At 40.9% G+C, this 16,111-nt stretch overlaps 1 protein-coding gene across 2 annotated transcripts in view; it reads left to right on the top strand.

Moving 5' to 3' along the window:
- The first annotated feature begins 1,137 nt into the window (after positions 1-1,137).
- Positions 1,138-16,111, top strand: part of ALG5 (ALG5 dolichyl-phosphate beta-glucosyltransferase) — a 42,836-nt gene continuing 27,862 nt past the window's right edge. The window contains exons 1-6 of one of the 2 annotated variants that reach the window (XM_019447738.2): positions 1,138-1,270; positions 5,372-5,543; positions 5,941-5,987; positions 8,035-8,103; positions 9,424-9,516; positions 13,893-14,006. In XM_019447738.2, the coding sequence (XP_019303283.1) occupies positions 1,205-1,270; positions 5,372-5,543; positions 5,941-5,987; positions 8,035-8,103; positions 9,424-9,516; positions 13,893-14,006 (561 nt within the window). In that variant the 5' untranslated portion in view covers positions 1,138-1,204. Of the gene's footprint in view, positions 1,271-5,371; positions 5,544-5,940; positions 5,988-8,034; positions 8,104-9,423; positions 9,517-13,892; positions 14,007-16,111 lie in introns of those variants that run through there. The other variant, XM_019447741.2, reaches the window with a different exon arrangement.

The raw sequence follows: 16,111 nt of genomic DNA on the forward strand, positions 1-16,111 counted from the left end.
TAGAAACAGTCTGGTAGTTCAAGAGTTTAAGAGAAAATCGACCCTACTGCCAAGAATTGAGTATTAAGAGTGGAGCATTATTCCAGAGTGTCTGTGTCCTTTTCCCGCCTCCGTTTTAGGCTGGGCCCTGGGCTTGCCCCCTCCCAAGCAAAGGGCTCCCGGCTCTAGTTACTGGAGAATTACATAAACTTTCTGTGCACTCACTATCCGCACCAGGTTATACTTTGCAGGTCCCAGGAGCAGGCTCCAAAGGAGTGGCTTGTGTTGCGGCTCAAAATCTCCCCCTCCCTCCTAGGTAGGGTTGCCAGACAGGGTACAAGACATCCGATTAAATTTGAATGTCAGATAAACAAAGAGAAAATGTTTTCCTTAAATATAATTTACTGTCAAATTGGCTAACGTACAGCGTGTATACCCCAAACAATACATGCTATTAGTTGTTACCAGGGGCTGTGGGGGAGCAAAGAATGTTTTAGAAATAGATGGCGGTGATGGATGCAGAAAATTGCGAATGTAATTAGTAACACTAGTGTACACTTAAATTCGTTAAAATGGAAAATTTTATGTTTTATAAGTTTTTTTAAATTATTTTTAATGTTTTATTTTTGAGACAGAGAGAGACAGCGTGAGCAGGGGACGGGCAGAGAAAGAGCGAGACACAGAATCCGAAGCAGGCTCCAGGCTCTGAGCTGTCAGCACAGAGCCCCATGTGGGGCTTGAACTCACAAACCGCGAGATCATGACCTGAGCTGAAGTCGGACGCTCAACCGACTGAGCCACCCAGGCGCCCCTATGTTGTATCAGTTTTTAAAAACTCGTGTAATATACCAAAAATTTTTTTAATGGGTGGGTTGTATTGTGTGTGAATTATATTTTAACAAGTCTGTAAAAAAAAAAAAACAAAAACAAAAACAAAAAACAAAAAACTGTTCATTGCTTATCTGAAACTCAAGTTAGTGGCCATCCTGCATTTTTACTTGCTGATTTTGTCCACCCTACTGTGGAACAGAGGGCCCGCCTCCACAGCTGACCCCGGCTCCCAAGAACTACATGTTCTTCTCCTCGCCTTGCCGCGAGAGGGCGCTGTGGGCGGCGGGCGCCAGGCCTGCGCGGCCCCTCTGCCGGCAGGAGGCGGGGCTGCACCGGGGCTCTTCCGCGTGTGTGTAGGTAATTGGTAGGGCAGGCGGCGACCTGAGCATGGAGGATGCTTTCGCTGGTGCTGCAGCTGGCGGTGCTCGGCGTGGCGCTGGCGGCCGCAGCCTTGATACTGGTGAGGAGAGGGATGGGGGATCGCCGCGGGCCCAGGCTCACTGCTGTCTTAGAGACTCGGCCGGCACGCATCTCCTCTGCATTGCCCACTCTTCGCCGGGTCCCTTTCCACCAGGCTTCCCGCAAATCTTGACCCGAGGATTCCTTCCCCTAGAATTCTACACACCCTTTCTTCCGTATTTATTTTTGTTTTGCAGCTTTACCTCCCTCTATGCCCGGAGTCTTGTACGCTTATTCACTGGGGGTCGTGCTTACCAGTCTCCATTTGCCCCCTGGTCCCTGGACCTCTGTCCACCCGCCCTATCTGTCCCGACCTCTCCAAGACTCCCCCACCCCCACCCCCGGGCCTGCAGCCTATGCAGTTCTGGCTCCACCCAGGAAGGTCTTGAGCCCCCAGGAGGTGTGTGCTCTCTAGACTCACCCTTTTCCTGATGTTAAACAGAAAGTGGTGACAGCGCACCGCCCAGAGCCATCTGTTACAGATTGGAATAAATTCGTGGATCAAGAAGACCCAGGAGGGACACAGTAAGACGAAGACACACAGGCGTGGTGTTACCATGTGTCTGGGAGTCGTTACATCCCATTATTGAACACCCTAAATTCGCTGCCTCGGAATGAGGCTATACAATAGAATTCAAACTTGTGTTTCCTTTGCTCTTATTGTGGAAACAGAAATGTATAAACACTTGCTGATCCATAACTAATAGTCATTTTGCCAAGTGACCTTTCCCTCATATAATTTGGAATGAACCTGCCATCCAGTTAGTAAATGGAGTTTACTCCAGTACACTTCCAGGAGTAAAAGGAAGTTTCAGCTTCCTTGACACTCATATTAGCCCTCTAGATAGCACTGCTAGGAAGGCCATTCTTCCACCTTGCTAGGTTTGCAAACTCACGGTTTAGAAACAATAGAGAAAAAGCCATGTGTCCTGACTACTTTGGTGATTTGTGTCTGAGTGAGAAAGGGGTCCTCTTTCTTCCATAGTGGAGATTCTGGGTTTTTTCGGGGTTTGGAGCAAGTCAGGGTTTCAGTGGGGCAAATTTTGACAGAATCCTGGATTGAATCGTCTTGTTAAATCTGTCTGTTGCACAGAGTTAAATGAGTCCATTATGAGGGTATACTGGAAGTATTTGATCCCACTGGCTTGAAGTGATTATAAGAACTACCATTTATTGAGGACTTATAATATGTTGGGTATTGTATTCAGCGTTTAACAGGGGCATCCCTTGTGATCTTTAAAACAATGCTGACATAAATGTTATTATCATTAGCTTTATTTGATGAGGAAACAGATTGAGATTGAGAGATTTCACATATGAAAATGTCACACAGCTAGTGGAACTTCATTTTTTTTTTTAATGCCAGAGCAGGAAATTATAAAAGAAAAAAAAAAAACTAGTTTCATATATATCCACCTTCCAGACATTTCCTCACCCCACTTGTCTGAATTATTTTGAAGCAAATCTAAGACATAACACTCTATCTGTAAATCCCCAGCATTTATCTCTAAAGACAAGATTCCCTTTTTTAAAATATAACCATAATAAAGTTATGGGGTTTTTTTTTTTTTAAGTTTATTTATTTTGAGAAAGAGAGTACAAGCAGGGGAGAGCCAGAGAGAAAGACTGGGAGAGAGAATCCCAAACAGACTCCCCACTGACAGTGCAGAGTTCGATGCGGGGCTTGAACTCAGGAACCATGAGATCATGACCTGAGCTGAAAACAAGAGTCGGATGCTTAACTGACTGAGCCACCCAGGTGCCCTGTGTTATCATGGATGTTTAAAAATTTTAACCATTATTAAGTGATTTCAAATATCCCATCTATTCAAATGCCTCATGTATGTTTTAGTATAGTCTTTTTGTTCCATTGAGCATTAACATACACTTAGCACTCAATTGATACGTCTCAAGTATCTTAATCTGTAACAATTTGTCTTGTGTTTTTGTTTTTGTTTTTCCTTTTGTTTTCCTTTTGTTTTTGTTTTCCTTTGTTTACCTTAATAAGTAGTCATTTGTCCTGTAGAGTTTCCAACAATCTGAATTATACTGATTGCACCCCCTTGGTGATTGTTAACATCTTACTCTGTCTCCTCCTGGATTTCCTATTAACTGGTAGTAATATTTAGATATGTAATCAAATGCATGTTTGAGGTTTTTAATCAAAAAAGGCATGTGATTGATGCTGAATACTTCCTCTTGTATCATACCAGAAGGCTTGTTATATCTAATTTTTTCTGGTGTTGAGAGGATCCAGGAGTTCAATTTTGTTAGCCTGACCAACCAATCATAAAGTTTGTCAACCTAAATCCATTATTTCTCTGGGGGTTGCAAAGTGGAATATTCTAATTGTTATCATTCCTTTTTCGTGTATTACCTGGAATTCTATAATGAAAAAAAAATTCATTCTCAGCCATTCAGTTACTCTGACATATCTTTCACTTATAAAAGGTAAGACAAAAGGCAGAATTTTCAAAATAATGAGGTGATTCTGTGGCATCTTACAGAGAGCATTGATTACTTTTGTTAGGAAATTGAATTTAGAAATCACATTCTGGACACTGGGGTGCAGAATAGGAACTTTCTTTTTTCAGGGAGAGGGAGAGAGTGCGTGTGCATGTGAATAGGGGAACGGGGGAAGGGCAGAGAGGGGGGAACAGAAGATCCAAAGTGGGGTCTGTAATGACAGCAGAGAGCCTGATACAAGGCTGAAACTCAAGAACCATGAGATCATGACGTGAGCTGAAGTTGGACACTTAACCCACTGAGTCACCCAGACACCCCAGAACAGGAACTCTTAACCACTAGTCGGGATACTGCCTCCATGCTCCTACTAATCAGAGCAAGTTCAATTTCAGTATGTACCCAATGGAATATTATAAATGGTCACCACATTAAAAATGAGTAGCATTCCAAATATTTGTGGATTGACTGCTTTAAAAGCAGGATGTGTACCAGTAGAAACAGTGTTACAAAGAATGGTTATTTACAGGGCTCGCTCCCAAATAAAAATGGAAGGGAGCTATAAAATGTTAGTAGTGCATGGTGACAGAGCTTACAAGTTTGATACTTTATTTAAAAAAATAATGTATTCTTTTTTTTTTTTTAATTTTTTTTTTAACGTTTTATTTATTTTTGAGACAGAGAGAGACAGAGCATGAACAAGGGAGGGGCAGAGAGAGAGGGAGACACAGAATCGGAAGCAGGCTCCAGGCTCTGAGCCATCAGCCCAGAGCCCAATGCGGGGCTCGAACTCACAGACCGTGAGATCATGACCTGAGTTGAAGTCGGACGCTTAACCGACTGAGCCACCCAGGCGCCCCTATTCTTTTTTTTAAATTTTTTAATGTTCATTTTTGAGAGAGAGCAAGCGAGTGGAGGAGGGGCAGAGAGAGAGAGAGGGAGACACAGAATTCGAAGCAGGCTTCAGGCTCTGAGCTGTCAGCAGAGTCCGATGTGGGGCTTGAACTCACAAACAGCGAGATCATGACCTGAGCTGAAGTTGGATGCTCAACCGACTGAGCCACCCAGGCACCCCGAAAAATAATGTATTCTGAATTCAAACCTAGGATAAGTGTCAAGAATATATTCTTAAGCATTACTGGCACCTACCATGGGGGTGGAGGGGTCGTTTCTTCAAAACCTTGCTTGATTTGGTCCTAGATGGGAGGTCTGGCCTCATTCCACACATTCTGCCTGTACTGTGAACTTACCTTCTGTCACATACAGGCTCCAAGTAAAAATCAGACCTAACTATGTGCTTGCCAGGGGATTGGAGGTTCAGGGCATCATAGACTGCACTTCTAGTGACTGTTCCCTGTTAGATCTAGGACAATGGAGTCCTGGGGATGACAGGTCAGAAGAGACAAAGAGCCTCCTAAGGCATTATTAGTACCTTACCAGTTGAAGAAAGGAAAATAACCAGTGCATAAGTAAGGGATTTGAATTTTGGTGTCATCTCTAGACCATTGTTAATGGACTAAAAACTGAGAGTAAATATTCCACCAAACAAAAAAAATCATGTAAAAGATGTGTTCTCATATAACAAATCGAAAAAAAATGTCAACATAACATAATCTCTTGTTAACATACCTGCTTTTAGATTTCCTTTGTTGCATTTATAACTGCTACAAAAATGCCACATCTCCATCAATATGAAGAAGAGAAGTTCTTCTTAAATGCCAGAGGACAGAAGGAAACTTTGCCCAGCATATGGGACTCACCTACCAAGCAACTCTCTGTTGTTGTGCCTTCATACAATGAAGAAAAACGGTGTAAGCCCGATTTCATTTTTTTGGTCATTTGGGAAGAAAAGGAAATTTAAAGTATGACCTTTATTGTCTTTGCCAGAACATTAACAGATGTGGGCTGTGGTGAGTGCATAGTTGGTAGATGTAGTTCAGAAGAGGGGAAACGAGTAATAGCTGCAGAAGATAGGGTCAGCATCAGAAGTGGTAGGACTGAAGTATTCTGGAGACTAGAGTAGCTAGATGTGAACAGCAGACCTTCCAGATGGGAGCGGCCACTGGAGGAAAGTCCCAGAGGAGCCTATTAGACTATTCAGACTTTTTCCATATGTAAACTGAGTGTTCTGAGGCTTGGTAAATCATTTTCAAAAACAATTTTTCATATATATATATATATATATTTTTTTTTTTTTTTTTCTTTAAGTGCCTGTAATGATGGATGAAGCGCTGGGCTATCTAGAGGAGAGACAGGTATCATGTTTTCTCTTTCAATATGATGTCTCCAATTAAAACCAGACTAGATCACCAACTTGTAGATCCTGGCTAGACCCACGGTGAGAGACAGTGCCAGCCATGGCCGGGGCCGTCAAGGTCACAGGGCCTCCCATGCTCAGCTTGTTGCCTGCCATGGGCTGTCAGCGAGCAAGCCCATCACGTGGCTCACTACCTCCAGCCGCAGGTGGGTGAACCCAGAACAAACCGGAAAGCTGACATTACTTATATACCCTCCCACCCACTTTTATCTTCTTGCCTGATGGTACATTTAAAGTTGAATGTGGATCTTGAGAAACTTAACAGGTGGCCATGGGGGAAGGGAGGGGAAAAAAATAGTTACAAACAGAGAGGGAGGGAGGCAAACCATAAGAGACTCTTAAATACTGAGAACAAACTGAGGGTGGATGGGGGTGGGGGGGAGGGGAAAGTGGGTGATGGGCATTGAGGAGGGCACCTGTTGCGATGAGCACTGGGTGTTGTATGGAAACCAATTTGACAATATATTTTAAAAAATAATAAAAATAAAAAATAAAACAGCCAAAAAGAAAAAATAAAAAAATTGAGTACATCTGCAGACTCTGTGGCAGCACAGTGCTGTTTTTACTTTTGTGACTTTTTAAAAAGACATTTATTTGAAAAAGGCTTATAATTAGAGTGAAATTATTTTTGTTTTTCTTTATTATTCAGAGGAGTTCCCCTCATTTATTTTCTCTTCTTTCCCTGAATAAAGAGAAGAAAAGTAATACGCGCCCTTGTTTAATAGCATCGGCTGCTGTTGGAATCTCCTTAGAGACTTTAAGGAAACAAATGGGTTTTGTGGCTGGTTCTTTTTTTTTTTTTTTTTTTTTTTTTTTTAGAAAATTCCTTGTTTTGATTTACATTGGTTTTATGTTTTCTTTGTAAAAGGAACATAGAAGATTCATTGAAAGAGAGGAGGACATGTTGAAAAATTAAATTTAAAGAAAAGAAGGAGAGAGGGGCGCTTGACTGGCTCAGTCAGTGAAGTGTGCAAATCTTGATCTTGGAGTTGTGAGTTTGAACCCCATGTTGGGTGTAGAGATTACTTAAAAGAAAAAAAAGAAAGAAAAAGGGAGAGAATGGAGCCCTTGTTAAATGTGTGACTTCTGTCTCTTCTATTACATGTGTTCTTTACACCAACCACATAGACTAGGCGTGGGGTTTTTTTGTTTGTTTGTTTTTTGTTTGTTTTTTTAAATGAGAAAACAGGCCATAATGTAACTTGCCCAAGGTCATAGGTTGTAGCCTGTCTCCAAAGTGCTCAGCACAGCAAGCACGTGGCTGCTCCCACCAGTTTGGTGCAGGGCGACCAGGGCAAGAGCAGGACTCACGGACACTCAGTCAGTGTTTGCTCTCTGCTCTTACCCAGCATCTCTCTTCCTTTTGGTTCTTGGACTTTTTATTTTATGTGACTTGTGCCCTTACATACCACTCTATAACAACTATTATTTATAAGCTTCAAGGACAGCTAAACTATTTTATTGTGGTAGGATTTGGTTAAACTAAATAAATGTCCAGGATTTATATTCCTAGCCTACAGGAAATTGGGAGAAATAGCTACTCAAGTAAACTTAGAGAAAGAAATGAAAGAGCTTGCATCTTGGGTTAGAGGACACGAGAAGTGAGGAAGAAACCCATGGTTAGTAAGGATTCTTAGCTATTCTTGCCTCCCTCCCCAGCCAAACAAAAGCCAAGCAAATTCATTGCAAATAGCAACACATTACATAGGATGCCCCTGCCAGTACTTGGGAACGGCAAATAGCAGAAGTGCAGCATGAGGCAGGAGTGACGGGCATCTCTGGGAGTCTCTGCTGTGACAGTTGTCTGTTTTTGCTTATTTTTGACTTATGTACCCCCACTGGGTTTAGAGTAAGGATGTATTCTCCAGAGGGAACAAAGACTGAAAAAAAAACCAAACAGTTGTTATTTAAACTCTTTGCAATCTTATCAGAATTCTTGATGGCATTTACGCCAAATTGAGGTATTTTATCTTTGCTTCTTGCAGAAGCAAGATCCCACGTTCACGTATGAGGTGATAGTAGTTGATGATGGCAGCAAAGACCAAACTTCAAAGGTAAGTAAACTTGCTTTGAGGATTGCCAGTGGATAGAAATGTAGAATAATTTAACAAATGTAGAGTCTTATTTCCGGTCATCAGAGAGTGCTAAAGCTGTGCCAGCGCTCTCTGTTGTTACAGTGTGGGTAGTCAAAAAAGCAGAGAGGTTTCACCTATGGAAAGCTGGAAGATAAACCTGCTGTTCTACCACTCCATAAGACCAGGGAAGCTTTGAAGATCATCACACTGGGAGAAAACATGTACAACAACAATTCACCTTGGCCACTGGGACCCTTCTTTGCCTACCAATATATGGTTCCTTTTTTCTTAAGCATCATTTTTTTTCTTTATACTCCACCTTGCCTTACAGTTTCTAAGCAGTCATGCAAATAGGAAGATGCCTTCATATCTGGCGGTGGGTGTCAGATATGTCCTTTGGCATACCTCTATCTGGATTTACCCACAGGAGGTAACAAGTATCTTAGAGTATTATCCTCTCTCATTCCTGCATTCTTAGACCTATAGCTCCTAAGCTGCTAAAAAAAAAAACTAAAAGCTGGTCTGCCAGGAGGGCAAACAGCAGATGAGAATAACTTCACACTCTCTATGGAGATGAGGGTCAAAAGGAGAAGATGTTGGGGCACCTGGCTGGCTCAGTTGGTAGAACATGTGACTCTTGATCTCAGGGTCATGAGTTCAGGCCCCATATTGGGCATGGAGCTTACTTAAAAAATGAGGGGGAGGGCTGTTGATAAAGATAGGTAATATAGAAAGGCGATGTGGAAAAGCAAAGGGCATGGACCATACTACAATGGGTTGATGACTAAATGAGTGATGAAGAGATGTGTGTAGCAAATACAGATCACTGTTTCACGGCTTTGATTGTAAATCAAAAAATAATGGCAGTTGAGTGAAAAGATTTGGGGGAAATATTCCAGGATATGAACAAGTTCTGTGGGGAGTAAGATCAGTTGTTGACATGTAAGTAAGTCATTAAGCAGTAAGCAGCAGGGTCAGGGGGAGGATCACAAGTGTGTACCAGTCGATCAACGCATGGGTTTTATTTTCTCAAGCAGCTCATTAGCATAAATAAAGGAGTCAAAATAAGAGACAGCCACTGCCTCTTCTGTTGTTGCCTCTGCAGGAAGGTGAATTGTGACTTCAACCTAGTGGGTTGAAGGCATTCAACAACTCTGGGCCACTAAAATGTACAGTGTGTATAATCTAGTCAGAAGAACAGTGTAACGGAAATAGCAGTATTTAAGCCAAACTCAGAAACCTGGTTTACTGTCTTAGAATCCAAGTTGATATTATTCTGACTTTTATATAATTTGACAGGTAGCTTTTAAATATTGCCAGAAATACGGAAGCGACAAAGTACGAGTGATCACGCTGGTGAAGAATCGTGGGAAAGGCGGAGCTGTTAGGATGGTAATCCATAGTTTCAGCATTTTAATCTAAAACGTAAACATTTTTTAATAAATTCTTTTGCAGACTAATATGTTTGTTTTCTACAGCTGTCTAATTGAATACCACCATTTCAGGTTAGTGGTGAATTAGTTTTAACAAGAACTTCATATACTTATCTATATATAATGTGATCAAATCTTAAAAATCATGCCATATCTATGATATACTGGGTAATTCAGGAGAATAGGTGTATCTTAATCAAAATTTATAATGTTATCATCTGCCTCTGTGTGTCTTTAATACGGTCACCAGATAATAAGATTATATGATTTTTTTGCAGTTTATAAAATGCTTTGACATATTAAGGTTTACCTATATGAAGACACTGTGCTTAACATGGTACCTGAACTAAGATAAATCTGATGTGGGTCTCTCTTGATGAAATTGGCAGTCTGCTAGAAAAGATGATTATACTGATGAGAGGTACACCTGATGTGTTATAGAAATTCCAAAAGGAATAGGTTACTTTCAGCTGAGGCATGTCAGGTAGAAGTCCAGATACTCTGAAGAAAGACCACAAGTCAAGATATGTGGAAGAAAATCCAAATAGTGTCTTAAATGGTTTAGAGGTTTATTTTATTTTGCCCCCCCCCCCCCCCATAAAAAGAACTCTAAGTACAAGCATCCAGGGCTTATTCAGCAACCCCACTGTGTCATCAGAAACTCTGCCTCCTAACTTTTCACTCCCTTTTTCCTCATTCACACAAGGTGACTCCTGGAGTACCTGGGAGCCATTACATCCACATTCCAGATAAGAAGGAGAGGGGCAGAGGGCAAAAGACATATGCTGGCTGGCTTGCCCCCTTTTGGGGAACTTTCCTAGAAGCTCCACTTAAAAATTTACTTAATTGTCATTGGCCAGAACAGTGTCCCAAGGCCACCCCTATTTCCAAGGAAGGCTGAGAAATGTTTTTTCCTCACATTTTCATTCCTGACCTGATGAGACATCCATTAGTAAAACAGAAGGAAAGAATAGAGTTTGAGTAGGTAACTATCAGTCTCAAGCACATGTCAAGCAAACTTGACAAAGGAGATACCACTGAAGCCAAGCCTCCAGCAATGGTGAAAACTGGCTTCCACCTGGTTATTCCACTCGACTGGTCATTTTCAGCTGGACAGTAAATTAGCCACTTCAACATAATTATCACATTTAACCCTCCTCATATTGTCTCATGAGTTAGGTCCTATTTTTCAATTACGTAGTTGAGGGAAGTGACACATAGTAAAGCAACTTACTCAAGGTCACATGGTTATTAATAGTCAGAATGAAGATTTAGATTAGGTTAGTACCCTGAAATCCATGCTCTTAACCTAACATCTCTGTTAGTGTGTGGGAAATGTTGAGAGAAGAGCAGCAAGACAGAATTCAGAACTCTTGGAATACGTACTAGGAACAGTGAGCTTGCTCTGACTAGGTCATAAGCCATGCAAAGAGGAGAAAAAGAAAATAGGGTTGGTGTAATATCATGGTGGCCTTTAAATCCATCCATTCACTTATTAGAGATACTTAGATGAAAGACAACCATCCTATCCTTAAAGACACCATACTTTAATAGTGTTGTAACGCCATAATAGAATGGCGCCACTTTCCAGCTGGGAGGAACAGCAGCAGAGACTTCCCATAGGAGGTAAATTCTGCACAGGATCTTCAAGGAAGACTAGAAATTCTGTCCAGGCAAAAGTTGGGGCAGGAAGCTTGCAGAGGAGGGACGTGACCAAAGGTATGAGAGAAAGCGCCACAATCAGGAACTGCTAGTGGTACACGTGGGTTGACTTTGTAGGAGTAAGTTCAAGGGGGTAGGTGGGTTCATATCCTGAACTTTTAGGGTAGGGACTTTTAGGCTTTCACCTTTGACAGAGTGACAGTAGCCAGCACAGTAGTGTAAGCAAGGTACAAGTGGATTGTTAATTTGGATTATGATGGTGATGCAGCATCAGAAGAGGAGAGACCAATATGGTAGGGGTGGAGGGCAAAAATGAGGTAGAATTGTATCAGGTGATCAGGGAGAGGAATAAGTTACCTAAGACCTTGGAGGAGGCCAAGGAGAAGGAGAATGCCATAGAAGGAATGAAACACTGGAGAAGGAGCTGATTTAAAAGACAACTTTAATTGAGTTTGAGCCATATTAAGGTTGAGATACCATGTAGTGGTATCCAGAATAGCCTGGTAGAGAAGATGTGAGTGAGTAATCCACATGCATCAGATGATAGTTGAACCCATTAAGTTGGCAAGGAAGAAGGAATAGAGAAAAAGGACAGCTGGAAACCAAGCCTTGGGGAAATGTGGCTCATGAGGAAGAACAGTGCAAGCAGTGAGAAGGGATAGGGCGTGATTGAATGGACAGGAATGGGAAGTGCTAGGATAGACTACCTTTTCAAGAAGTTTGGTGGTGAAGTGAAGGCCATTGTCGGTAGAGTGGAGAATAGCCAGCATTGAAGAACCTCCTTTAAAAAATAAAATAATATGGGTGTCTTGGTGGCTGAGTTGGTTGAGTGTCTGACTCTTAACTTCTGCTCAGGTCATGATCCCAGGATCATGAGATCAAGTCCCGTGTTAAGCTCTGTGCTGAGTGTAGAGCCTGCTTGAGATTCTCTCTCTCTGTCTCTCTCTCTCTCTCTCTCTCTGTCTCTCTCCCTCTCCCTCTCCCCCTCCTTCCCTCCTCCCCCCTCCCTCTCTCTTTCCCTCCTCCCTCCCTCTCTCCCTCACTCTCTCTCTCCTTCTCTCCCCGCCTCCCTTTCCCCCCCCTGCTCCCCCACCTCTCTCCCCTGGTCATGCTCTCGCTCTTTCTCTAAAATAAAAATTTTTTTAAAAGATAAAATAATAAAGTGGACTAAACAAGATTTAAAGCCAAAGACATTTTCCATAATGTTAAATAATTACCTCCAGTTCACCCTTAACATGTATTGCTGAAATAGTCCTTTGTTGTTTTTTTTCAGGTTTTTTTTTGTCCAGATGTTAAACAAAACATTTTTATTCTGCCTTTTCACCTGTATTCTTTTTTTTTTTTTCTTTTTGAGAGAGCGAGAGAGAAAAAAGAGAGTGCGAGCAGGGGAGAGGGAGAGAGAGGGAAAGAGAGGGAGAGAATCTTAAGCAGGCTCCACACTTAGCACAGAGCCTGACTCAGAGCTCGGTCCCACAACCCAGGAATCATGACCTAAGCAGAAATCAAGAGTGGGATGCTCAAAAGACTCAACTACCCAAGCCCCCTTACCTGTATTCTAACTGGTATGACTAAAAAAAAATTACAGAAACTAATTAGTGGGCTTATCCCATAGAATAAATGATCAAAGTTTTGTCTACGTTTGTGTATATCTTATCCATATTCACATACTGTTAAGTAATATCAGAAGCTATATTTCTCCTGTATCAAGCTATACATATATTTATACTTAAGAAACAATGAATTCACTCAAATGGACCATGAATTAAGAGTTGACATGTAGTTTGTTTCCATGTGAAATGTACACTGATAGAGCCATATTTTGCACAAAAGGCCAACTGATTCAGTATTGAGAGGCATAATTTTGCTAAGTGTCAGATGATTCAAATAACATAAAATAGTATTTGGATATATCCATGCTTCCCAAATTTTAGTGACATTCCATATTTCTTTGTTCAACAATTAATTTAAACTGCTTTAGATTCCATAATAAAGAATACTGGGGTGCCTGGATGGCTCAGTCTGTTAAGCCTCCGACTTTGGCTCAAGTCATGATCTCATGGTTGGTGGGTTCAAGCCCCGTGTCAGCCTCTGTGCTGACAGCCCAGAGCCTGGAGCCTGCTTTAGATTCTGTGTCTTCCTCTCTGTCTGCCCCTGGCCTGCTCATGATCTGTCTCTCAAAAATAAATAAACATTCAAAAAAACAAAGAATACTAAAGATCTGTCTGATGGTGGGTTTCACAGCAAGTCTGTATATATTGTATTTGTTCAATCCACTCATAAATACGTTCTTCATATGCTGTCCTAAAGTAGCTCCTGATATGCACACAACGCATATATAACATATATGATAGATATTTTACTTTTGTTCTTTTTGATGTGGGATATCTTTTATTCATCCAAATCTATATTCCTATCATGATATATTCCAAAGTAATAGTGGTAGGACCTCACAAAGTTTTTAAAATCATGAACTAGGCATTAGATACATTTGGAAGAATCTTATCAATGTAATTTGTTTTCAGGGAACTTTGGCATCCTGCCATTTCACACCTAGTATTAGATATGAGATTATCTAATATTAGTTATCTTAAGTCAAGCAGAACAAACTGATATGTCATTGGATTTAGCCTTAATTTTAAGCAACTTTCTTTTAATTCAAATGTTTAAATACAGGGTATATTCAGTTCTCGAGGAGAAAAGATCCTTATGGCAGATGCTGATGGAGCCACAAAGTTTCCAGATGTTGAGAAATTAGAAAAGGGACTGAATGATCTACAGCCTTGGCCTGTGAGTATGAGAATATAGATTAAATAATCTTCAGTCAAGAACACGGGGAGTCTAAAGTAACATTAAAATGGAATTTACGGGAGTGCCTAGGTGGCTCAGTTGGTTAAGGACCCCGACTCTTTCCTTTTTTTTTTTTTTTTTTTTTTTAACCTTTGTTTATTTTTGAGACAGAGAGAGACAGAGCATGAATGGGGGAGGGGCAGAGAGAGAAGGAGACACAGAATCTGAAACAGGCTCCAGGCTCTGAGCTGTCAGCACAGAGCCCGATGCGGGGCTCGAACTCACGGACCGTGAGATCATGACCTGAGCCGAAGTCGGGCGCTTAACCGACTGAGCCACCCAGGCGCCCCAAGGACCCCGACTCTTGATCTCAGGGTTGTGAGTTCAAGCCCCATGCTGGGTGTGAAGCCTACTTAAAAAAAAAAAAAAAAATGGAATTTACATATAAGTTTAAAAACTGGTGGGTTTTTTTGTGTGTGAAATTCTTGTATACGGTCCCACAGAAAAGCTAATCATTTTATTATAAACATTCACTGATGGTCTGAGATTTACTTAACAATTACTTATTTAATATTCTGGCCGTATCACTCCATTTTCAATCCCTTCTATCAGAGTTTTAATATTTATTATCTATATATTCAGCTAAGGCTTTTATTTAAAAGCATAGATGGAGCCTCCCCTGTAAAGATGTGAAATGAAACTGGATCACAGAGACTTGGTTTTGATGAAACAGACCTAAGCAGGAACCACTCAGTAAAGATCGTGTGCACCTTCATGACATAGTTTCAAAAAGTAGAGATAGACTTTTATTTAGCATTTGAGATTCATCCATATTGCTAAGTTTATCAATAATTTGTTCCTTTTAATTGCCCAGCAGTATTCCATTGCTTGGGTGTATGACAGTTTGTTTATCCATTCAACTGTTGAAGGACATTTGGGTTGTTTCCAGCATTTGGCAATGACGAATAAAGCAGGTATCAACGTTTCATTAAAAAAAAAAAAAAAAAAAAAAGCAGAAGTTAAAGAAAGAAAACTCCTGGTGCCATTTCCACTCTTTAAAGGCCATTTAGATATACTGAAAAAAAAAAAAATCTATCTATGTATCTATCTATCTATCTATATATATATATATATATATATATATATATTGAAAAAAATAAATAAAAAGGCCATTTAGAGAAAGACGAATTTACCAAATTCTGAGCTTTTTACCAAATAGTCCCAACCTGGAAAGAATCAGACTGAGACATTGAATAAGCACCCTGGGACAACATTAAACAGTACACCTACCTGCTATCACACAGTATCCCAGGATTTCAATCGCAGCAAGAAGAACTGCTAGGGCTTGCCAGTTTCAGGGCTTCAAGCTAAGTTAGGGCACAGGTCCATGTGATTACATCCATTCCTCAGTGGAGTGTATCCTCGTACAGGACATGGCAAAATCTCACAATAACAAAGAACCCATATAACCCACCAAAGCCACACTGAGCTCTAAGGGAGCTCCCTCCTTCCCCCAGGTGTAATATTCAGGCCTTGAAACTCTAGTTCAGAGGGGAAAACCAGGGGCTACCAAAGGTAGAAGTACAGGTTTCCCCTGCTATCCAGAAGCAGAGTGTTCTCATTCGTAAGCCCAGATGGCATAAAGCAAAGAAGCAATTACCATTACTTCATGTGGAAAATTTCTTTGAATGTTCCCTGACCCAAAAAATAACCTCCCTTAGGCTTTTCTGACACCTTAAGACACAGCTACTGTGTCTTTTATAAAAGCAACATACATGGCCTAACAAGAACTTTTGAAAAGCGGGGGCTACCTGTGTATCAAGGAAAATTCCCTTGTACTGTACAAGTGCTACCCATGTTAGTCACGACAAAATGAAATAAATGTCAGCTATACCAACATATTACTATAGAAAAAAAAAGTTTCATACCAAAGTATTTTTGCTGAACAAATAATGAAAATAATTCAGCAACACAGGCGTTCGAAAGAGTGAGGACAAAACAACAGAATGATGTTAAAAGAGACATCACAGAAAATTTTCATAAATTTAATACCCTCATGATTGTCAAGAGGATTGTCCTAGTTCTCCCCAGTTCTCCCCTAGTCC

Source organism: Panthera pardus, unplaced genomic scaffold (assembly GCF_024362965.1).
Source record: "Panthera pardus isolate Hobbes unplaced genomic scaffold, ASM2436296v1 HiC_scaffold_1, whole genome shotgun sequence".
Lineage (NCBI taxonomy): Eukaryota > Metazoa > Chordata > Mammalia > Carnivora > Felidae > Panthera > Panthera pardus.